The sequence below is a fragment of the Kryptolebias marmoratus genome, linkage group LG7 (assembly GCF_001649575.2).
Source record: "Kryptolebias marmoratus isolate JLee-2015 linkage group LG7, ASM164957v2, whole genome shotgun sequence".
NCBI classification, from domain to species: domain Eukaryota; kingdom Metazoa; phylum Chordata; class Actinopteri; order Cyprinodontiformes; family Rivulidae; genus Kryptolebias; species Kryptolebias marmoratus.
Window position 1 is genome coordinate 20,722,855 of NC_051436.1, and position 24,367 is coordinate 20,747,221.

A 24,367-nucleotide genomic window follows, 5' to 3' on the forward strand; every position below is an offset into this window, starting at 1 on the left:
ACTGGTTAACCATTGTCCACTCAAGTTTTCACAACTGTTCTTGTAATATTCTTCATTGTATTTTGTTTTTCTCTACCATTTGTAAAGTGATTACACCAAGTTACCACAGATTTATTGGTCATGCCAAAAACATTTGTAGCTGTTAGGATTTTTGTGTTTTTTCTTCCGTGTTATAAATAAATCAGTTTTATTTTTAAGCTCCTCTGTGTCGGCCTGTATTCTGGGTTCCAACTTACAACACACCCTGGTAGTAGCACGTATGTTGCAACTTAAAATCACATACGCCTTTCTTACACTCTGCAATAATGAAAGTTACTAAGCAGGCGTTAACTTAACACATTATTTGGGCCAGCTAAATGAATGGAGTGTAACTCCACAGACTAACATGAAGTGAAAAAGTGCTGCCAAATCCCCCCTGCTGGTATTGGGGGCTCGAAGCAGCTGTTATGGTCGCTTTGTCTCAGCCTGGCTCTAGTGAGTTTGATAAAGAAAGCAATTCATGCCAATTTTACAAAAAACCAAAACCAAAAGTAAGAAGACTTTTACTGTAAACTGAAACAGAATGTTAGCTAGACACATTTCAGCAACAGTAATTAGTGGTTTACTGGAACTTTCTTAGAGATAAGAGCTCAGAAAAATACATACAAAAATACAAAAATAATTGCTATTTTCTTATAAGATAAGATGTTACTGATACTAATACTGATGAAAATATTTGAAACTGATAAGACCTGATGCAACACATTGATGTTCTGCTAATAAGAAAAGGTTAAAATATTTTGACACAGTTTAGACCTTTAAACACGGTGCAGGGTGTTCAAGATGCATTTGGTATTCTTGTTTTTTATGTTGAAACCTGCAGAAAGAAGAAGGCAAGAAAATAGATCAAGTTTCATGTTATGGAGGGTGATCTAACATGTCACAGGTTTTTGTACAGATTCAAAGTTTCATGACTGAAAACATAAATTCTTTATCCATTTAAGTTGAAAATGATCAAACAAAATGACTGAACTCGAACAAAAGGAAACATCTGCAGAGATACAGTCACAAACACATGTTATCAGTTAATCAAATAGCTTCAAGTTGTCAAATTCTGATAAACTAATAGAATAATGCTGCCTGAAAATTAACACCATTGGAGTTCTTTAGTGAAATGTTCATACATGTGAAATAAATTCACTCTTAACACGATGGCAAGTCTGTCCCACTCAGTGGTGTTAATGATACTCTCAAAGGAATGTGTTTGTGAACAATGTATTTTCTTTAATCTATGAACTGAACACCACTTTCCTGTGGTGTGCTCTCAACAGCAGTCATTTAAATATTTCCTCAAAAGCCTATTAGCCACAGTCAGTAACTAATTTCTAAACTTTAGACTAACATAGTAGGTTGACCTTTAACCCTTCTATTGAGGAGTTTTCTCTCTGTTCACACAAGTCATCTGAACAGACAAAATCACAATGGTGATAAGGAGAGAGGCCAGGAACGTGACATGAAAGAAGCTATACTTAGTTCCCACAAGTCTCGGCTGGAAGAGATATTTTTGCCATGCTGGTAGGTAAGTGCTAGACAACGATGGCTTCAAAGTAAACTAAATCCAGGTATTTAATTATGCTTGACCAATATGCGAGAAAAGTTATAGGAATGAGATCCGTACTGTCTGGATCGATCCGTATGAGGTGAAAAAAGAGGACTGATCAGTGAGGTCTCCATGTCATAGAAAACAAAGAGAAGATCTAAATGTGTACTGTTCATAAGAAAGCAAGTTGATAAAAAGATCTATCATAGCATTAGTTGATAATACATGTACTATTATGAATTTATAATCAGATCTGTAGGGGAGAACATTTTTAAGTGGGTTATAGCCATTTTTATGTTTTCTGATGTGTTGACTCTAAAAGCTAATCAGTTACAATTATTATTTTTTTAAGTTTCATTAAAGTCTGTCCATTGAATCATGAGATATTTTGCTAAGAGAGACTCACACACACATAGACACAAGCACAACATTATTGCCAACTTTTAGCTTTGTGGCAGTGGGAAATGAAAATAATCAGTCTGAAGTCACCAGTTGTAAAATCAGAGTAATTTTATTTTTGAACTATTTATTTAAACTTCATTGGTACAGCTTTATTTGTCTACATCTACTGACATTTCTCCCTAAACAAATCCTAAAATAAACAATCAAGTAAAAGGATAAATAAAAACATTTGAGAGCTATTAAATAAATGCACAAATTGAGTTTTCCAAGAGTGAGAGAGAGAAAAATTATAGTTACAGTGCTTATATGACATGATAGAAGTACTTAAATACAAACGTGTTTGTGTTATTTTCTAAAACTCCTCACACTAATTTAAGACTCGGTGTGCTGCTGTAATTACATAGCAATGTTTTTTAAATTTTCATGATAATTACATACTATAAGAAATATGCAGCTGATAAACACCTGATTGGATGTGAAACCCACACAGAGGACATAAGTAAGTAGAATAACACATGGTAAATCCTCATATGTAAATCCTCATAATAAATAGATACATTTCAAATTAAGAGTTATTCCAAATAACCAGAAAGAAGATGCCACTGGGCAAAGTTGAACATTCACATCAGCTGCTGTTTTTACAAAACAAGTCTCACTCAAAAATTGTCCCATACTGAGGCTTTGTCAGGACCGCCTAGCAACACTGTTCACCACTGGCTATTTTTTAACCATGCAGGAATACTTCAGCAGAGCACTGAGGCCTGGACTTATCAGAAAATTGCACATTTTTTTGCAAATCCAATCTAGGATTTTTCACACTTGACTAATTAACAAAGACCTTGCAAAGGGAGAATTGCACTTGAAACTGTGCTGCAAATTGCTGCTGAACCTAATGGGTGTTATTATGTTGGCACAAAAATTATTCTTATTTGTTTTGTAAATGTGATGCTGAGACAGAACAGATAGTAGGTACAAAAAATGGAACAATAAAAAACAGCAACAAAACACTGTAATCTTAGTGAATTTGGCCCCAGGTTTTTAAGTTTTACATGGAACAACAGTGGTCTCTAACAGGACTTTAAACTCCAGGCCTTTCAGAATATTATATACATTTTATCACAATACTTTGAAGGATTTGTGTGCTGTGTTAAATGTTGCTGTGGCTCAGCACAAATGCCAAAGGTCAACTCGTGTGTAAATCCACAAAAATCAATGGTATCTGACATACTGAGGATGATAAAGGTTGTTAAAGTACTCTTTGTGGATACTTTTGAAAAAAAAAAAAGATTAAATTACACACAATGTGCAAATATAACAATTACACAGTCTGCCTTTTCTACATATTTTGGTTGTTGATTTAACCCTGGCACCCAACATTGTGGTGTTGTGTTATTATTGCAGAATGGTTGTTAACAGGAGCACTATCAACAAGAACATAACCAAGACTCCACCTGACAGGAGGACAGTCCCAGCCATTGCTACTCTGGCACAAAATGACAACACAAGCAGAAGGTAGAAGGCAAACACCAGCAGGATGACTCCAAGGTTCTGTTTCATCATGTTATACAGGTGAGTAAGTTGCTCTATCTTCTCTTTGATCTTTGAACTTGTTTTAGTTGTTTCTGATTCTGTTGCAGTTGCTCCATTTTCTCCCTCATTTTCATCTCTTGATGTCTTCTTTATGTATTTTGCTTCTTCAGTGGATTCTTGAGCTTCATGCCAACTTGCAACACTCAACCCAAAGAAAGCTTTTGCCACTGAGTTTCCAGCAGGACCTGAAAAGTTAATCCACAAATTGTTGTTGGAACCACTGTTAGTTTTATTGTCATTCTCCCCTGGCGACAGATTTCCTCCTTTTGTGTTGCCTTTCTCTCTTTTTGGTGCTTGGAGCATCTTGTTGGTGTAGCACCCCCCTTTGTTTTCTTTTACTATCTCATCTATTGTGCTGAGCAGCTGTGCTATATTGTCACCCTCTTGGCTGCATTCATTATCAACAACGTGGAATCTATTGCTGCACTTTTTTACTAAATCACTGAGATATTTATTCTTACTAATGTACTGCTTGATTATCTCTTCTTTGCAGAGCTGGTCACCACATGTGAAGACAACTGCAGCATATTTGAACGCTTCCTCTGGGAAATACTGTCTAATTTTATCAATGAAGCCCTGCTGTTGCTCAATTGATTTCTCCACCTTGAGCACAATAAGAAAGGCATGGGGCCCAGGACTGCACCTTGTGGTACGCTTCACTATCTCATCCTCCAGCTTGTTCTCAGGTTGGTCTGTGTCAAAGAAACCAGGAGTGTCGACCACAGTGATCCTTCTTTCATGAACAGATTTGGAATGAACTTGAGATGTACTTGTTTTATTGAGTTGAAACACATTTTCCTCAAATATTTTGTTTGCCAGGCTGCTTTTCCCTGCCCCGGTTTCTCCAAGCAGAACAATTCTGTAACTTCTCAGCACTAGAAATCAATGATAAAAAAAATGACACATTACGTTTATTAGTGAGCATTAGGTAAAAAAACTATTAATCTATGTTCAAAAGCATAAAAGTAAATATGGTTTGTCTCCAAATGTGTTGTTACCGTTAATGCATTTTTTAGCTCCCTCTGCTCCTGTGATGATGATCTTTGTTGGTGGCTCTGAGGAAACAAATGGATTATTATTCCTCATGACTTGACCATCTGCATTTTCAAACTAGTGTGAATAGTTTGGCAAAGTCAGTTTGTTCCATCATCTAAAGTTGGAAATGCATGGATTTGAAGACTTTCTATATTTTACCAACAGTGGGTAACTTTTACCATCTTGGACTATTTTGTGTGCTGCTTTTGGTTAGAGCCGGTCTAAAGCACAAGAAAAGACACACAGAGATAAATCTATATATATATGAGTGTTTCAACTATTTGAGATGAAAAACCATCACTGAAATGCAAAAACTGAACAGAATATGATAAATTTGTTGATCCTTTTTTCAAAACTTATGGTATTTTCAGATACTCACATTAAAATGACTTCACACAAATGTTACTTTTCTTTACTTTAGAGAATTATGTACCCTTAATATGAAATAGTGCTGGTTGTATAACTACACACCATGGCTACTATTCAGTCATATCCTTTTTATGTAAATATTGGTCCGCTCCATTTAGTTGGAATGACAAAACCATAATACGCAAAGGTCCCTTACAATTAAATAGAAATAAACTACATGGAATTTTCTTCAAACTTTGTATTTACTTTAAAAAAAAAATATAATAACAGTGTAAAAAATTTCTTATTGGTGGAAAATAAACCTAAGAAAATCACTTGAAGACAACAACCTAAAAACATTTGGAGTAAACATTGCTCAAGTAAAGCTAATATTTACTGAATCATATTAGGTAATATTTATTCAGAAAAACTGTGTTCACAATGTATCATACTGAGTGCCCATTTCAAGGAAGCTTTATTGAAACAAACTGAATACAGCGTGTTACTGAACAAATCTTAGTTGTAATTTTGTGTGCTAAGTTATTAAAGAATAAGCTGTGGGGTGAATCCAACCCTGTGAAGAGTGGGCCACATTATTTATGTTTACAACAGAAAAAGCTCCTAACTGTAGGTGAGTTTCAAAAGTTCAACATTTTGAATTAACTATAATATTCTATACAAAGTAATTATCTACATTACACTATAATAAAGCTAGTTTATTTAAAATTTTAAACTACAATAAACTTTGATAAATTTATTGTAGTTTATCAAAGTTTATCAAAATTAGTGTAAAGTGGAACCTGTTACACTAATTTATGAATTTTATTTGTTTTAAATTAAATGTATGGACTGAAACAGCCAGAACCATGAACACGTGTAAAATTTAAATAAATCTATGAATATGCTAAAAAAATCTAATGTTTTCATTGTATTTTTCTTTTAAAGATTTCCCTTTTCTCATTTGTTATTGTTTATTTTTTCAACAAAATGATCGTATTTAAAAAAAAAAACCTATACAGGTTATGCATATTTTTTCTGTCTAAATTCCTTTCTGTGTTTTCTCCCCCTTTTTGTTTCCTTGTGCAAATTTACTTCCGTGCTTCCTTCTTACATTCCTCTGACTGCTTTTTACATTCCTGACGCATTCCAGCTTCTTTTTTGCAAGTTCTATCTTTGAACCTAATGTAAGCTGAAAGTAAAACAGCAGCAGACACCATGCTTGCTTTTAACAGTGTTTGTATTTGCTATTATATCAGTTAGAGTGGTTGTGGACTGAGCTGTGTGTTGTTATATTATTCAAACTAAAAGCAATTTAAAAAGAAAAACTAATAATCTTTTCATTTAATATTTTTGACAGTCTACAGTTATCTGAGGTATCTTTCTGGTCTCTGTTGTTCCAAAGATAAAAGATAACATTCTTTTTATTTTCTATAGCTTCTTATCTCTGTTGATTCACATTGTTTTTGTAACACACTACCTTAAATGAAGAATGAAAAATTCAGTTAGCAGATCTTTCTGTAGTTCATAACAGACAAGTTGAGGGAAGAACAGTGATAGTTTTAATGGTAGAATCAAACTTACGTCAAGTAAAAACGTCTGCTTTAAAAACTTTGTGCAGAACTGTTAGACTGAGACTTTGTTAACAACCGAGTCTGAAGCAACGAAAAACAAAGAAAAAAGAAAATGAAACTAGCCAGTCTACATTTTATTGGCTTATGTATCTGTATTATCTGATAAATCTGTTGGTCATAAAACAACACAGCAGCTGAGGCTTTATAAATATAAAATGTGCTTGATCCCTTTTGTAATTGAGGCTGAATCACATTTGGAGCAAGATAAAGATAAGCAAATGAATATAAAGATAAGCAAATAATAAATTTAGGTGAATAAACATGGAGAACTTTAAACTCTAAGAATAAAATAATCATTTCAAATTCTTATAATTCTTCAGCATCTCATTGCATTTAGTGAAGAGTTGGTACATTTGTAATTTATTCTTGATGTTGGTCATTTCTGTGTTCCATTTGTCAGCACCCATTTAATCAAAATAGATTAAAGCTTTTGCATTATTCAGCCAAAATCTAAGCTTCCACATTGATCATTATGCCTCTGATCAGGATTGTTGACAAATAGAAATAGTGCAAATAAGTGACTATAACTCACCAGCCTCAGTGTCAAAGTGAAGAGTAAATCTGATCCCAGCCAGATGTGTGTGTCTTTACTTCTGTGAAGAAAAGAATTTATGTAGGCTTCTTTTACTTCCTGTTGGACTGGTAGGAACACCTGCATACCACCTTTGGGCAGCTGAGAATTTACAGAAGACTTCCTTGAGATTCTTAAACATGAAGTTTGCAATTTATCATATGATTTTTATTCATGTAACACAAAGTAAAGTGGCATGGAACAGGTACCAGACAGAAATATTAATTTCAAAGACAAAAGGTCCAACTGCAATTTGTTGAATAAATAAAAGTGGTAGTGTTTGAAGCTGTGTGAAAGTGTACGTGTATTTAAACATGCATTTAACAAAAAAAGTAAACAAGTCAATTATTAAATTATTTTTTTTAAAAAAGGCCAATGAGAAAATGAAAAAAGTGAAAAACAAAAAGTGGCAGAGAATGGCACTTTATTAAAACCAACAGTTTCCCAAAAGTCTTCACCTTGGATTGATTAATACCCATTTTTTTCACCAAAACCTCTGTTTGAGTATGGCTGAGAAGTGCAAACAAAGCAGGAGATATTTGTTTTTAAAAATCTGCAGAGTAATCGGACATGGCCATAGTGACAAATTATGAAGAAGATTGTGTGTGAGGATCTGGAGTTAGCTCCGCCTTGGGGCAGCTCCTCTAACCCTTGCTCCACAGGTGATCCTGATTCCGGTGATGAGACCAGTCAGCATTTAAGCCTCCAGCTGAGACCAGACCTTCGCTGGAGCATCAAGCCTCTTGGGTTAGATTTTCAGCCACAGGATCTAATTGCTATTGTTCCTGCTTTGCTAACTAAGTTTCAGGTTTTGGCCACGTATTGACGTACCTATGGCTCGGGAACTACCTGGACCGCTGGGCACTTACCTGGACTGGATACCGAATCATCAGCAACTGGATCACCTGGGACTTCTTCCTCACCTTCCTCCACGCAGTTGGACGCCTCCTGGATCTGTAAGATACAGAGACACTGTTCACTCGTTCCGTCAGACTCCACTGATCAGATTTGTACTCGAGACTCACCCTGCTCCTCTTGTGTTTCAGACCGTTCTGGAACCTGGCTCACTGTACATATAGTCACACCTGTAAATAAACTCACTTGCCTTATCTTCGCCTCCGTGTCTGGTTTTGGTCGCGCTCTTGGACAAATATTTCCTGAGTTTGTGTCATTGTGCATGGGTTTTTCCCAACGTTTTTAGACTTTTTTTGTGTTCTTCTCTTTGTAATTAATTTAGCTGTGGCTGGCCCCTCTCAGCTCATCTTACGTTTTAACCAAATATGACCTACACGACCCACAACTTTCAGAGACTTTGCATATTTAGGTTTTTACAGGACTGCATACAAGTCCATCTGCAGAAACACTGATGCAAACAGACTCCTTCATTCCACCATGCCTGAAATAAATGTTGACTTGGAAAGAACAAATGAAAACAGGAGAATACTTTTGAATTTTAGTTGTCTTTTATTTGTTAGACATTGGTAGAAGATCATAAAGTTTCTTATTATTTCTATTCATTTAAATTGATTATTGAACCATTTTAATAAACAAACCCACTGACTTCTACAGAAATATTAAAAAAAATCATATCTTTAAGAGGTGACATGAATATTGAATTAAGTCAAAAATTGACTTCCTCAGAGGGGAAAAAAGGGAAAGGTTTTTCTATGACAAGAAAAAAAAAAACAGTAGAATACAAACAATGTAAATGCATTTCCTAAATAATCCTCATACACTTTTGAGGCATTAGCGCACAAAAAAGCAATAGAGTAAGACATTTCAAATCTCTGTATTGAATCAAATGGATATGTTTCTATTGGATGTTTACTTAAGATAAACAAAAATGGAAAAAAAATATGCTAAGTAGAATTATACAATTTGTTGTGTAATCCAAACCAAGTATCATTCCCTACTCCTCACATACTGAGACTTTGTCAGGACTACTTGGCAACACTACTGGGCTCTGGGTACGTTTTCAACAAACATGGCTAGTGTTGCCAAAATAATTTTTCAGTACAGCACTGAGTTTTTCCTGAATCCTAGCTGAAATAACAGTTGTCTGTAATGGCACTTAGACCTCCAAGGAGCTGAAAATTTCTGTTCTGTTACATTTGCATCTCAATGAGGCATTTATGTAACTGCTATATCAGATGGTGCTGCAATCAGTGTGTAGCAGCAGAAAGCCCAATACATTCTGTGTGTATATCCAGACAAAACAATGCAAAGGTCAAATACCATAGTCCATCCTTTGTTGCTCATCCAGGACTGGGTCATGGGAGCAACTACTGAAGCCAAGGTCCTCAGACTTCACTCATTTTTCAATTCATCTGGGTACACTCGGGTCATTCTAAGCCTGTGGAGAGATATCATCTCTCTAGCAAATTTTGGGTTTCCCTTTAAAGCCTCTTTGCAGTGAGATGCATCTAAAGCACCTTCCTAGGAAGATGTCCAGAAGGCATTCTTACAAGATGTCAATTCCACCTCAACTGACTCCTTTAGTTTAGCAACTCTGGCAGAGTCAGCACTTACAGGAAACAAATCTTATCACTGAGACTGAATGGTTTTAGACCCAATACTCTTGAAAGAACCTCCAAAGGACACCGCAATGAACACAACTGTAAGCCTTCTTGAAGTCAACAAAATACACGAAGACTGGATAGCTAGACTCATGCATCTTCAAATGTTCTTGCAAAGGTAAAGAACTAGTCCAGTGCTCTGTTACCTGGACGAAAATGGTATTACTCTAAATCCAAGGATTAACTATTAGTTTTTATGCATAAACAGTTGGGCACCTTGTGTGAATGCTGAGGCAGAATGGCAGTATTTGATTCATTGGGAATGATAGAGGTTGTTGAAGCACTCTTTGTGAAATCATTTATAATCTCTCTTCATTAGTTACTCTATTTCACAGGCTGTGAAAATGTAAAGTACTTACATACTCAGCATTTTAGTATAGTTTAGTTATTGAAATAAAACTAGGTACACAACCGCAATAACAACAGTGTTGTGTTGTTATTGCGTAATCACAACTAGTAATAACATTATCAATAGAAGCAACACCACAACTCCACACAACAGGAAAAAGGTTCCAGCCATTGGTACACTGACACAAAATGAAAATACAAGCAGAAGGTAGAAGGCAACCACCAGTAGGATGATACCAAGGTTCTGTTTTATCATGTTATAAAAGTCATTTAGTTGTTGAATTTTGTTTTTGATCCACATTCCTCCTCCTACTGCTGCTGCTACTGTTCCTATAACAGGGACTATTTTTACTACACCACTTGTTGCTCCTGCCACACCTGCTCCTGCCCCGCTTCCTGCTCCTGCCCCGCTTCCTGCTCCTGCCCCGCTTCCTGCTCCTGCCCCGCCTCCTGCTCCTGCCCCACTTCCTGCTCCTGCCCCGCCTCCTGCTCCTGCCCCGCCTCCTGCTCCTGCCCCACTTCCTGCTCCTGCCACGCCTCCTGCTCCTGCCCCGCCTCCTGCTCCTGCCACGCCTCCCACACCTGTAAGTACTGCTGCTCCACCGGCTGCTGACAAGCCTGCAGTAAATGCTCCTGCTGCTGCTGCTGCCCCTGGTAGTGCTCCTCCAAGTACATCCCCTGATTTATTTTCTGAAACGCGACCGTCTCCTCCTTGTTCTGTTTTTCCTGTTGGGTTTCCATTATTCTCTGTTTCTCTGGCTGCCTGTTTTGGTTCTGGCGTGTTGTCTGTATTATTCTTTGCGGCTACTGTTTTTGAGGATTCTTCTGCCACCCCGTCTTTTTCTGTTTCAGATTCTGTACCTTCTCTTCCTTCATTTACTTCCAGGTTTTTATTTGTTGGTGTGCCTTTTTCTCCTGCCTCACTTTCAACATCAGATCCTGTTGCTCCATTTTCTCCTAGTTGTTCATTTGGTAATTTGGATTCTTCATTTACTGCTACTCTGGTGTTTTTTTGCAAAACTGTGACAGCTGGTCCAAAAAAAGCTTCTGCCACTAACATTCCTTCAGGGCCCGAGAACCTAATCCACATGTTCTTATGGGCACCATTGTTTTTCTCTCTCTTTTGCACTTCAAGCATCTTATTGGTGTAGCATCCTCCTTTGTTTTCCGTCACTAGCTTGTCTATTGTGCTGAGGAGCTGTGACATCTGGAGCTTGTTGTCATCACTGTCTAGTTTGCATTTATTATTAACAATGTGGTATCGGCCACTGCACTTCTTCACCAAATCACTGGGAAATATATTGTGACTGACACATTGCTCTTTTTCATTTTCGTCATGGAACTGATCACCATGAGTAAAGACGACTGTTGCATATTTGAAAACCTCCTCTGGGAAATATTGTTTGATTTTGCTAATGATAGACAGCTGCTGCTCAGTGGATTCCTCCATTTTAAGCACAATAAGAAAAGCATGGGGCCCAGGAGCACACTCTGTGGTACACCTCACTATCTCATCTTTCAGACATTCCTCAGGTTGGTCTGTGTCAGAAAAACCAGGAGTCTCCACTAGAGTGATCCTTCTGTCATGGACAGATTTAGATTGAATTTGACATTTATTTGCTCCACAGCGTTTGAACACATCCTCTCCAAATATGCGGTTTCCTAAGCTGCTTTTTCCAGACCCGGTTTTTCCCAGCAGGACGATCCTGTAAGCTCTTAGCACTAGAAAACAATAATAAAAAATAAATATGTTACATTTTTAGGTATGCATCAAGTGTAATTCCTGTTCAAGAGACCAAGAGTGAAGATGAATGTCTCTAAAGGTGTTACCTTTGATGTATTTTTGAGCTCCAGGTGTTCCTGCAACAACAATTCTTGAAGGTGGTGCTATGGAGGTAAAATAACAAGGAGTATAAAGTGTGTTTACTTTCCATAACACCTGATGTCGTTAGTTTGAAATGTAATTCAGAAAACTTTCACCTAAAAGGCATTGGCACTTGTACCAACATTGATCTCCACTTACCTGCCTCTGGTTTTGCTCCTGATGTTGCTTCAGTCACCTGAGCATCTCCTGACTTAGTTCCCCGTTGGGGTGGTGTTGGTGTTGTGTTAAAGACACTAACTTTGACAGAGTACTCCTCCACTGTCTTTGTGCCATTTGATTTGTCGTCTTCTTGTACTGTAACACCTATTCCTTCTTTTTCTGCTGCCATGATTTCTGGGGTAACCACAGCGCTTAACCCAAAGAAAACCTTTCCCAGTGATCCTGCTGCAGGGCTTGTTAATTTCATCCATGTTTTTTTGTAGATGCTGTCGCTGGCCTTCCTATCTGTAGAGTGGCTCTCATTTTCCACCACCATCTTGTCCTATATTTTGAGCAGCTTCTTTTCTTGGAACTGGTATATAACACAAGAAGTCACATGGAAATGAACCAGAAAAAGCAATGGTCTGAACCTCTGAAACACACCTCTCTTCAAGCCACTGTTTCAGTCTTAAGATCAACACACCCTTCCCAATCTTTCTAGTTTCTATTGGCTTTTAAGACTGAGATGTTTAAAGCAACAAATGATGCTAAAAGAAAACCCTGATTTCATCAAAGCAGAATACAACTTTTACATGTAGGTTTTGCCAACAATAAAACTCTACAACTTTCTTAAAAAAAGAGCATTAGGACTGTAAAATTACACCTAACAGATCTAAAAACCTCAAATAATTGTTACTTATTACATATATTTGTGTAAATAAAATACTGGCAACAAATACAGTAAACAAGTTTTTATGTTAAAATGTATGGTGTAATGCAAAATGTGCACAGTAAATTACTGGTGATGAGAATTCTATTGTTAAAAGTTTTAGGCAGCATGTTTACCGCAGGACAAAGTTATCTTGTTTAAATAAAGTGTTTTACCACTTCATTCTGATTGGGAATACATTCTGAAGAAAATAATTTAACAGCCTAACAAAAAGTAACCCATAGATTTGAGCTTTTCTTATGATGCTTAAACACTTGGAATTACAGTCTATACCTTCACCTGGGTTTGGTCATTCTGGGTTTAATTCTGGGATAACCTTCAGCTGAATTTCTGCTCTACAGATTTTTATGTCACTACATAAGGAGAAAAAATGAAGAAATGGCAAAAGACTTCTCCACTCTATCTCACGCTCGTCAAAACTATTACCTAATGCTTGATAAGGTACTGTGCAGTTTGTTCTTGTAACCACTGGCTTTAATGTTTGTTCTAAAGGTGAACATTACAGTAACATGTTTATAATGTTGCTTATCTTCAGTGCTGTACATCAACCTACAGAACTTCAACACAACTGTAACAATGGTTAGTTTATAGACTTTTCCAGAGTGTTTAGTTCACAAGAGGGGGAAGTACAATGGTATTTATGATACAATCACATAGAGAAACAGAATCATAATAAGAAAGAACTCACTTCCAGTCTGTCTTCCTTACAGACGTTGTGTATGGATGTTAGACTGACACTGTGTGCACAACTGAGCCTGAAAGAACCAAAACAAGAAGAAACAGAAAGTGAAAGTTATCAATTCACTTTTTTTTGTCAGATAGTCTTTAATATCTTTTAAAACTGTCAATCAGGACATTAACACAGCAGCTGATGCTTAATAAAAGTAAAATGTAATCCATATTTTTCATACACAAGAAGATTAGATCAACACTTTATACTCATTTAATCAAAGTATCCTCAGCCATCATCCAAATGTGATCTTTAAGATCATTTTTGCAAAACCAAAAAGTTCCAAAGTGGCAGTGTATTTGTAAGTTAAATAAAAAATAATGCAATTTAGCAAAATAGACTTACCAAGCTGAGTGAAAACCAATCCAGGAGTGTCTGTTCTCCTCTGCAGGGGAAGGTTATATTATTCCGTCTTCTTTCACTTTCTATCTGACTAATAGGATCACCTGCACTCCTCCTTGTGACCATTCAGAAAAGTACACTTTTATTTTAGATTTCTAAACAAAATCTACAGATATATGGAGGACCAAAACCGTATTAATCAAAAATAAAAGCAGAAATATACATATTTTGCTTTTGCCTTTTCCTTACACATGCATTTCATCAAGTAATGTTTATGTTTTGTTTTGCCTTTTCCTTATACAAGCGTTTGTTCTTTTGTCATTTCCTCGTCAGCCTCCTCATTTGCATATTGAGGCAGAAATGCACACGGTAAAGGAAAAAGAGGAAACGAGGAAATGTCAGAAAAACAAATGCTTGTATAAGGAAAAGGCAAAACAAAATATATGTTTCTGCTTTTATTTTTGATTATGGCAGTTTTGGTCCTCCACACAGATACACACAAAGCAGAAAAGTACAATTAGCTCATTCCTGAGGTGCACTCCCTTTACTTTTGCATTCATTTAATGCTATGTTTTATTCATCTCCTTTAACTATCACTTTTAATTGTAGTGTTTCTGCCCTACTGCATGTAAGTGTTTGTTGGAGTTACTACTCACTGTCGCCTATCACTGAAGGCATATTTATAATGTTTTTGTTTGTGTCTGTGTGTTAATTTGTCTGACCCGTTAGCAAAATATCTCATGTACCACATGATGGATTTTAACAAAACTTTCAGAAAACAATTATGGGATGTACATCTACAACCATATACACTGTAGATTCAACCTAATTCAAGACTGCCACAACAGTCAACTGACCTCAGGAAATACAAAAACAGCTATAAGGTCTGTCAGTTTTACAAATATTAAGTTGAAATTTGGTAGTAGCTGAGAATCATGCCAAACACATAATTTAAACTCAAGATATATTTTTCAAAACTTTGGCATTAACTTTTAGAGTCAACGTTGTCTGTCTATTTGCAAAATATTTCTTAAACAACTGGATGAATTTTAGTGAAATTCTCCCTCAACCCAGTTCAGAATGGGAACAGGTCAACTCACTGCGCAAAAAGTCAAGCTTTTATTTTACTTTTTTTTTTTTGCAAAGTATTAAGGCAAATTTTACCACAAAAATTTGAAATATGATCTCATAATATAGTGACATTTTTCCCTTTATAGTATAAAATGTTGTTTCAACTCTAACTTTATTTTATTGAGATGTTAAATAATTGCTTACCATTGCGTTAAATTCATTTACCTGTAGTTATTCCAATTAGTCATTATTCCTGTCTGGCAGCTCCTGGCTGCGATCGACAATTAATGTTGTGGAAAGTTTGCAGTGTTAATTATAATGTCCAGTCCCAGTTATTATTTTACTGTTATTAGTTATGATTTACCTCGGTCCTCCCTCAAAAAAGTAGTTGAAAACTTTGTCTAAAAAAGCAGAGAATGAAACAACAGAGTCAAAAACTCACTGGAGTCCAGGGCACTTTAAAACAGTTTTTAATTTTTGTTTACCAGCTGATAACAAATACAAAAATCACTGAGTCAGTTGCTTTGCAGTACAGAGACAATGATGACAGTTTGGCAGATTTTCTAACAGTTTGTATAATATACATGAATCTGTCCACCTTGTAGGTGGCTATGTGAAGTTGCCGCTTCTTTTTATTTTTTGCCAACTGTCCTGACAGATTTCTAATCGTGTACAGTGCAGGTCGTCCTTCACACCATCCGCCTCTGACCCAGGAGTAGGATGTGTGACACGCTTAAGTTTGGTCGTACTGAACTCTTGGGCATTTTCCACCAATGCATGTTCACATAGTACACAATTAAAATTCAACTCTCTTTAAGTATGATTTTCAAAAAATGATCTAGTTTAACAATTTGTGAATTAAGTATAACATAATGCATTATTGTAACAAGATACTGATTACATGTTTCTCCTACATAGTACTTCTTTGTGATTACATGACATGTTTTCATTAAAGAACTTAGACAAAATTAAAGGTGATTACATTATGCATTTTCATAAAGCAACTTAAATAAGTTCATCTTTAGCTGGAGAACGCTGTCTTCATACTTAATTCTAGTGCCTACATGCATAGTGCATTCATTTGTTGTGATTCCATAACATAAAGCCAAATCTGCTTTGCACAAGGTCAGTGTGTTCAGTACTTTTCCTCCTGAACTTGTTTTACTGTTTTACTCTTCATTCCACTTTAAACATGTTTTCTTTAAGCGTCAAATCATCTGAACTTCCTGACCTTTTGTCTACGCAAGCATAATACATTAAAACAAGCATTATTTGCAAGCTAACTTTCCCAAGGGTGACTATTTTAAACATAGGCACAAATACAAGCTTTATGCTAACAAAATAGTTATTACTGGTTGATAATCAACTTTTGAATAATAATAAACATGTCTGACACACACATTTGGAATTTAAAAAGTTGAAAACTTTCATATTGTTGATTGAAAATCATTTTGTTGCTTTCCTTTTACTTTCAGTGTTTCCTGGTTACACATTGTTGGAGACTGCTGAACAAACCGAGCTGCCAAGCTGCTGAATAGGGGGAATTAATGTTGATGTGCTCACTGTTCAATATGCAATAGGCTGCAGTTAAGATTCCTTTATTGTCATCACAATCTTCAAAATCGAGGTCAAAACATCAGTGAATCATGATCCATATCCCACAGAAACATAAAAACGGATCCACAGGTTCAAACAGTGTTAAAAGACAAAGGTGTTCTTTAGCAAAAAATGTTTAAGTAGTTAGCAAAAAAGTAGACTTCCCACATCACCCACTCAAAAAACAACAACAAAAAACACACTCTGTCCCAAAGCAAACAGGTAATCCTACGATCACTACCAACACCACGTGATTCAAAGCTTTGCCTATCCACCACACACATTATCAGCCGTGTGAGTAGAGATTTAAATTTGCACACAGTCAGCTGAACTATCTTAAGTTCTTGCACCCTTCTTTTTTAAGAGTGTTTTTCTTTATTGCTTTCTATGTTCAGAGCACCAAGCAAGGCTTTGCACTCGTTAGAGCACATAGCCTCTATGGCCTTCACTGCGGCCTCCACTACTGCTTCCCATGGTGTTTCTGCTGTTTTAGCTGCTTCATGTCCTATATAAGCACCAAACCCAGCTCCTACTACAGCCGTAACACCCACTGCCACTGTTCCTGGTACTGCTCCTGCTCCTACAGCAAGTTTCAGAATTTGTACTCCAAAAATAGCTCCTAACAGTGCACCGGTTGTAATGCCTGCTGCTTGGATGAAAAATTTATATACTCTATTTTTTGCTTCCATCCTAATTTTTTTATTTGACATGTTTCCTGAGAGCTTCGCAATACGCTTGATTACCCGTTGAATTAATCCCTCAGTCATTTGTAGACTCTCATTTGTATAGTAATTTCCATTGTTTGTTTCCACTGTCTTGTCTATTGATTTAAGTAATTCATCCACCTGGTACTCATTGTATCTGTATTTGTCTTTTGGATTCTTGTTCCAGTGTTGATTGTCAATGATGTGACACCGCCCTCCACACTTTTCAACCAAATCCCTCACAGATTTATTTTGCTTCACAAAATCCTTGATTGTCTTCCCTTCAGGGAGGTCATTACCATGAGTGAAGACAACCGTTGCATATTTGAACGCTTCTTCAGAGAAGCTTTGGGTTATTTTGTGGATGATATCCTCCTCCTGGGTTGTGAATCTCTCCACTTTGAACACAATGAGGAAAGCATGAGGCCCAGGTGAGCACTCTGTGATACACTTTGCTATCTCAGGTTTCAACTCCTCTTCAGATCTGTTTGTGTCAAAGAAGCCAGGTGTATCAATCAGTTTAATTTTTCTTCCCCTGACTAATTTGGTTTTTGCTTCACAAACGCTTGTTCCAGATCCAAACCCAGGGCAGACATTGAACATTTTTTCTCCAAATATGGTGTTAGCAAGGCTGCTTTTTCCAGCTCCGGTTTTTCCAAGGAGAACAATTCTTGTCTTTTTTGGCGCTAAAAGACAAAGTTATTTGTTCTCATTAAAACAGCACATTTGTCTCTTGGTTGTTTTCTCATGTAAGAGCTATATGAACTTATAGACAAAATCTGAAAAGGAAATGTTGCTGGTGCATATCAAATTGGAGAAAACTTACTGATTACTCTAATGTGCCAAATGTAGATTAAATCAAAATTCTAACTCACCAGCCATGTTGAAGAAAGCAGCTCAGTGTCAAGAACACTCCTTAAAAATTTCAATCTTCTGTCTGTGTGTCCTCTGCTGCTGTCTGAACCAGAATTGATGCAGAATGGTCTTATGTTAAAATGTATGCTTTAATGCAAAATGTGCACAGTAAATCGCTGGTGGTAAGAATTCTATCATTAAAAGTTTTAGGCAGCATGACCAAAAGTAACTTACAGATTTTAACTTTTAATGTGATGTGGCATCACCTAGAAGTATTACAACATGATTTGGTAATTATTTAAATACCGGGATAACCTTCAGCTTATTTTTACACCAAAGAATTTCATGTCACAACACAATGAGAGAAACTGAGTTGCTTTTCTTTCAGATGCTTCTTCTGCAATGGTTGCCACAGCAAGTAAACTCACATGAAAGATTTGGTAATAGTTTTATGTCAGATGTCCTTCCTCATGTAACCTGGGCTTAAGCCTGCAGCTTCAGGATTACACAACTACAGCACTGACCACCAATATACCCCAGCCCCATAGAGAGAAACAGACAAGCATGGCTTGTAACTTAGATAAAAATAATTCAACTAAGGAAAAATAACTTACCAACTTGTGTAAAAGTCTGTGAAACAAAATCAAATAATGGAGCAATCCAGGAATGTCTCTTCTCCTGTTCAGAGGAAGGTTATAGTTAATCTACCTGACTGACAAGCACACTCATCTAGTTTTCAGATCTTGTGTCTGTGTGCGTCCTCTGCTGCTGTGTGAACCATTTGACACCAAAACCCACAAGCCAGCAGCAAGGAACAGAAAGTGTTTCGCAGACACTGTTGATGCAAACACTTTCTCACAGTGCAGTCCACGTTTAATAAGTGCTAATTTCACTGAATCTTAAAGACATATATTTTTATTAATCCAGGGAATGTGATTGTTGTAAAATGCATACATCATAGAATGGCTGAAATACTTTAAATATGTTCAGCTGTTTTTATTGTTGTTGTTCATGTCATTTAACCTGGCATGAATTGGGATGGAAAAAAGTTATAAAAACAAATTAGCCAAGACCAGGTGCAGAAATGAGTATGAGAGGACCAGTCTTTCTCAGTTCCCATATAGAACAAAGAACAAAAGCATTTCAAACCTCATTAAAATTTTCCATTACAACAGTGTAAAGAGAACCGGACTAAGCACACAACTCTGTGGTGTGCCTGTATTGAGGACCAGGGTGGATGGAGTTTGGTTCCCTATTCTCACCACCTGAGGTCAGTTGGTGAGAAAGTCCCTGATCCAAAGGCACAATGAAGTAGAAAGTCCCAGGTCGTGGTGCTTCACTCTCAGTTTCTCCATGATGATGGTATTAAAGGCTGAACTGAAGTCAACTAATAGCATCCTAACATAAGTATCAGGATGCTGCAGGTGTGCCAAAGCTGTGTGTAGTGCAATGGAGACAGCATCCTCTGTGGACCGGTTCCTCCTATAGGCAAATTGGTGACTGTCCAGACCAGCAGGAAGGCTATCCTTGATGTGTTTTAGGATGATCCTTTCAAAGCATTTCATGATGACTGGGGTTAGTGCGACTGGGCAGTAATCATTTTAGCTAGTCACAGCAGATTTTTTTGGTACAGGCCCAATGATGGAGGATTTAAGGACAGTGAAAAACTGCAGGGACAGATTGAAAATGTCTAAAAAGACCCCTGCCAACTGGTCAGCACATGACCTCAGAGTCCTTCCCGACACCTTGTCCATTTGATGCCAGGTTAAATGACATAAACAACAAAAATAAAAACAGCTGAACATATTTATAGTATTTCAACCATTCTATGATGTATGCATTTTCGAACAATCACATCACCTGGATTAAAAAATATATGTCTTTAAGATTCAGTGAAATTAGCACTTATTAAATGTGGACTGCACTGTGAGAAAGTGTTTGCATCAACAGTGTCTGGGAAACACTTTCTGTTCCTGGCTGCTGGCTTGTGGTTTCTGGTGTCAAATGGTTCACACAGCAGCAGAGGATGCACACAGACACAGGTTCTGAAAATTAGATGAGCGTGCTTGTCAGTTGAAATACTCTGTTTCCATTAAAAAAGTTCATGTACAACACTGGAGATAAGAAACAGCATAAACATGAGTTCTAGGGTGCAACACTCTCAAGCAACCTAAAAGCTCATTTCAAAATGTCAAAAATATCCCTTTAAATGGAGTCATGAAGGTGAAAGCTCACCCACACACAGCACAGAGCTGTAATGTTATTCTGTAGTTTATTTCAGCAACCTGTAGATGGAAGCAGCATGTGAGATTTACTGTGACTTTCACATTGCACTGCACTATAACATGATAATAAATTTAATTTAGTACACTATTAGGAGCACTGTTACTGCTTATCTGATAGAAATTTTAAATTACAATTGCAGAACGTATCAAAGTAATCAACAGTGGGGCAGCTGTATTCCCTCCTCATTTGCATGCATTCTAAAACATACTGAGAAAAGAATAGAATACAAAATTAAGTACATAATCACATTAAAATTAACTATAAGTCAAGTTAAGGATTTAAGGTGGTGTTAAATTTGTTCACACATATAAAAAGTCCTTGTGATTCTGGTAGATTTTATACTGATCACTTGTACACAGAGTTCAGATGATCAGGATGAACTTGCTGTTGTACACAGTAAACATATTTCCACCACCTTTTCTCCTGATTAAAATAAATTTGCCCTTTTTATTGGTAGATAAGTTATGTGCTCATATCTCTACTTTTTTCATGTTTGCCTTGAATGTGTATCTGACACCAAGGCTGTAAAAGCTTCTAATTTCTTGGTATTCTTCTGACTTGATACCATAAATTAAAATGGTTTTTATTTTGATCATATGTAATGATACACCTACATAAAATACATGCACTCCAGATTATTGAAATCACATGGAGGAAATTTAGTTTTAAATCATTCTAAAATTATATATAAAAGCAAAAAGTAGTACATGCAAATGTTTTTACTCCCTTTGGTTTAAAGCCCCAACCTTCAGAAGTCAGGAGCACCACTCACCTTCAGAAGCCACATAGGTAGTTAAATAAGAGTCACCTGTGGGTAACCTAAGTGTCAAATGATCTCAATTCTGACAGACCCCAGAATTAACACCTGTTCAAAATCTCAAAGCAAAAGGGGCAACCAACAACAAAACAAAAGACAACAGGAAGACCAAGGAATCACTTCACAGGTCAGAAACAAAATTGTGGTTGGGTTAAAAAATATCCAAACTCTGAATGCATTATGGAGCACCCTTAAATCCATTATTAGGAAGTAAGATTATGCCACTGAAATAAACCTGCAGAGAGGGCCATCCACTGAAACTTACAAAACATAGTAATAGTATTTTTAATCTATTTAATATATTTGAAATATATTGTAAAATATGCAGTTAAAGGTAATTCTTTCATACCACTCTTGCCAGTTTCAAGTATATATATATATATATATATATATATATATATATATATATATATATATATGTGTGTGTGTGTGTGTTCAAGAACGTTCCTGCCACTTCAGCGGGTTAAACCTTAATTCTGGCAGCAAATATGTCTGGTGAGTCACGTTGAGGTGCGATTTGAAGAGGAAGAGAAAAGAACCAGGAAGAGCAAAGTTTGCTGCTGCTTTCCTACAACCTGTGAGTGTCCTCAAACGTAGCACCAAAGCTTTTAGTAAACCTGACAGCCTGTTGGACTGCAGAAATTTAATTTCAACCTAATTCTTTATTATTATTACTACTAATAATAAAGTGGTGAGTGAAAAAACTTTTTTTCTTATTAGTGGCCGTCATCTAGGTGAATCCCTGCAGTGGAACTGATTAAAATTAAAGGGGAATTAAAGAGGAAAATGGGGTCTTATCTGTCGAAAATTGATGGAACAGGATCATGTTCTCAATCAATCCCTGTTGGTAAGCCCACATTTATTTTTTTTACTTATGTTTGTTTATTGAGGATAAATTCATCAAAAATGGGCCACATTTTGACTGATGATTTTACCAACTCTTAAATTTGTCTTGTGTTTCTTGAACATGTATACAAAAACAAAATACAGTAGTTTTGAAAGTAAGTGTTATCAGGAAGTTCCCAGAAATTAGACAATGTTCAGGATCCTGCTGTAATGAAAGACAAGCAATTATGTAATTTCATCTGTGTATGTGTGTAGATGCGTGTGTGTTTATTTGTCTGCCTGTTAGCAAAATGTATCATGAATAAGTGGACAGATTCTAATGAAGCTTTCAAAAAAAGTTTGCATAAGAAACAAAAGTAATTATCTACAACTGATTAAGAAGGCGGCCACCACAGATAATCTACCTTAGGAAACACAAAAATAGGTATTATTCAAAATTTAAAATGACATACGTGTCAAGGTTCAGGTTCTTTTTCTAGTGGAGCAGTTTGGCGACAGACAGACACATGAGACCAGGACATGACGGTAAGTGAGTTTATTTACAGTGAAAAGAATGTGCGAGCTGGAACTGGAATCGGGACCTGGAAACTGAGGACGAGGTAAGTGAGTGAATATATTGTCTTTGAAATGGGAAGTAGGACAAAGTAGATTTTGACTGGCAAATGTTCTTATGAAGAGGTGAGTGGTCCCCAGCTTGAAGGTGAGAAGAGGTGGTAAGTATTTCTTCCAGATGGAGTTTGATGGCGTTTTCCCAGAGGATGGCAGGTGAGTACTTCCTTTTGGATTACAGCGGTTTTGCAGACAGGCACTGGTGAACAGGTGAGTACTTAGCTTAGCAGGGTTTCCAGGAAAAAGACCAGACTGGCTCCAGAGTGACTAGATAGTCCTGAGACAAAAGACAAGAACAAAATTTATAACAAGGTTTTCAAATCTCGAGATTTCACAAAGGCTCAGCACATTTACCACTTAGCAAGTAATGCTCCAGCTCTGGTCTGGTTCCCACCACAGCCTTAAGTACACCTGGCTTCCTGATTAGTCTGATCAGCTGCAGGTGAGGGAGGAGTGGCGATGAGATGTCAATCACCAGCCCAGGACGGCCCACCAGGAAGTACTCACACACATCACAAAACTCCACAATCACCACAATATGGAGCTAAAACTTGTTGTGGTAGTAGCTCAGAGTCATCCCCAACAAAAACTCTGAGCACTAACTGATTATGATCTGATTTCATATAAGATATTATGAGATACTGTTTTCAAGATTTGACAAAATCAGCAATAGCTCTGTCATTTCTGAACATAGAAAGATGATCTTAGTTTAAAACTGTGACAAAGAAGGAAGCAGGTGATATATACAGTATTTTCTGGACTATAAGGCGCACTTGAAAGCCTTCAATTTTCTCAAAAAACGACAGTGCACCTTATAATCCGGAGCACCTCATATATATAAGCAGTCGTAATGTTTTAGTACAACTTTGGCAAATTACAAAGCTACAAAAAAGCTACAAAGCTGCAGCATTAAGGCTCAGTTATAGTCACGCAGGGCTCCGCGCACGGCACACAGATCTGAGCAAGCGGTGTAGGAGTTTATACTTCACGCTTACATCAGTGCAGTATCCTTCCGTGAGTTTTGAACCGTTTGATTATCTTTGTGATCTCTCAGAGGGATGCGGATACAGGCGAACCAGCTCTGCTAGAGCAACAAAACTGTCCATTTTGAATGGAGCGTGGCACGCCCGGTCCAAGCGAAGTTAGAAAAATTGGGAGGTGCACGACGATGCGCCTTATTGTCCGAGGCGCTTTATATATGACAAAAGAAAATGGACCAGTCATTTACAGTGTGTCTTATAATCCAGTGCGCCCTACAGTAAGGAAAATACGGTATATATTCCTTCAAGGAATGCTAGGCCTTCAGCTGAAATTCTTATAAACTTAGTTTATTTACATTATAACAAGTATGTTCTCTGGTTGGTCAAAATTAAGATGACAGAAAATCAACTCATCCATCCATCCATCCATCCATTCTCTTCCGCTTATCCGGGGTCGGGTCGCGGGGGTAGCAGCCTAAGCAGGGAGACCCAGACTTCCCTCTCCCCAGCCACTTGGGCCAGCTCCTCCGGGGGAATCCCAAGGCGTTCCCAGGCCAGCCGAGAAACATAGTCCTTCCAGCGTGTCCTGGGTCTTTCTCTGGGCCTTCTCCCAGTGGGACGTGCCCAGAACACCTCACCAGGGAGGCGTCCAGGAGGCATCCTCACCAGATGCCCGAGCCACCTCAACTGGCTCCTCT

The 24,367-nt window shown here is 37.1% G+C and overlaps 4 protein-coding genes across 5 annotated transcripts in view; 1 reads left to right on the plus strand and 3 right to left on the minus strand.

Annotated features, from left to right (window-relative positions):
• Window positions 1–2,056: 2,056 nt before the first annotated feature.
• Window positions 2,057–8,335, minus strand: LOC108248844. The gene is made up of 6 exons (XM_025011010.2): window positions 8,258–8,335; window positions 8,026–8,110; window positions 7,806–7,824; window positions 7,118–7,170; window positions 4,570–4,626; window positions 2,057–4,446 (listed from the first exon to the last, which is right to left on the minus strand). The coding sequence occupies exons 1-6, from the start codon at window positions 8,333–8,335 to the stop codon at window positions 3,374–3,376; spliced, it is 1,365 nt and encodes a 454-aa protein (XP_024866778.1). The 3' UTR covers window positions 2,057–3,373.
• An 843-nt stretch (window positions 8,336–9,178) lies between these two features.
• LOC108248843 lies at window positions 9,179–14,027 on the minus strand. Of its 2 annotated transcripts, XM_037976571.1 has the most exons (5): window positions 13,909–14,027; window positions 13,522–13,588; window positions 12,104–12,476; window positions 11,911–11,967; window positions 9,179–11,802 (listed from the first exon to the last, which is right to left on the minus strand). In XM_037976571.1, exons 3-5 carry the CDS (start codon window positions 12,438–12,440, stop codon window positions 10,169–10,171), a joined length of 2,028 nt encoding a protein of 675 aa, XP_037832499.1. In that variant the 5' UTR covers window positions 12,441–12,476; window positions 13,522–13,588; window positions 13,909–14,027; the 3' UTR covers window positions 9,179–10,168. The 2 variants fall into 2 exon arrangements, with proteins under 2 accessions (XP_037832499.1, XP_037832500.1); XM_037976572.1 differs by having other exon boundaries at window positions 12,104–13,588.
• A 1,430-nt stretch (window positions 14,028–15,457) lies between these two features.
• Window positions 15,458–18,881, minus strand: LOC108248842 (GTPase IMAP family member 7-like). The gene is made up of 3 exons (XM_017437852.3): window positions 18,746–18,881; window positions 18,152–18,234; window positions 15,458–17,962 (listed from the first exon to the last, which is right to left on the minus strand). The coding sequence occupies exons 2-3, from the start codon at window positions 18,156–18,158 to the stop codon at window positions 16,932–16,934; spliced, it is 1,038 nt and encodes a 345-aa protein (XP_017293341.1). The 5' UTR covers window positions 18,159–18,234; window positions 18,746–18,881; the 3' UTR covers window positions 15,458–16,931.
• Window positions 18,882–19,510: 629 nt separating this feature from the next.
• LOC108248840 (GTPase IMAP family member 7-like) overlaps window positions 19,511–24,367 on the plus strand; it is a 10,275-nt gene continuing 5,418 nt past the window's right edge. Inside the window, exon 1 of the mRNA XM_037976576.1 lies at window positions 19,511–19,606. Coding sequence (XP_037832504.1) covers window positions 19,581–19,606 — 26 coding nt within the window. The 5' untranslated portion in view covers window positions 19,511–19,580. The remainder of the gene's footprint in view (window positions 19,607–24,367) is intronic.

Excerpts from the sequence above, each read along its gene's own strand:
- LOC108248843 (XM_037976571.1), bottom strand. The coding sequence starts at position 12,440 with ATGGTGGTGGAAAATGAGAGCCACTCTACAGATAGGAAGGCCAGCGAC. Across the intron at positions 11,968-12,103 it reads AGGAGCAAAACCAGAGGCAG|CACCACCTTCAAGAATTGTT; the intron begins GTAAGTGGAGAT and ends TTACCTCCATAG. Across the intron at positions 11,803-11,910 it reads AGCTCAAAAATACATCAAAG|TGCTAAGAGCTTACAGGATC; the intron begins GTAACACCTTTA and ends ATTGTTTTCTAG.
- LOC108248844 (XM_025011010.2), bottom strand. The coding sequence starts at position 8,335 with ATGCACAATGACACAAACTCAGGAAATATTTGTCCAAGAGCGCGACCA. Across the intron at positions 8,111-8,257 it reads CGGAGGCGAAGATAAGGCAA|ATCCAGGAGGCGTCCAACTG; the intron begins GTGAGTTTATTT and ends TGTATCTTACAG. Across the intron at positions 4,627-7,117 it reads TCACTTTGACACTGAGGCTG|AGCCACCAACAAAGATCATC; the intron begins GTGAGTTATAGT and ends TTGTTTCCTCAG.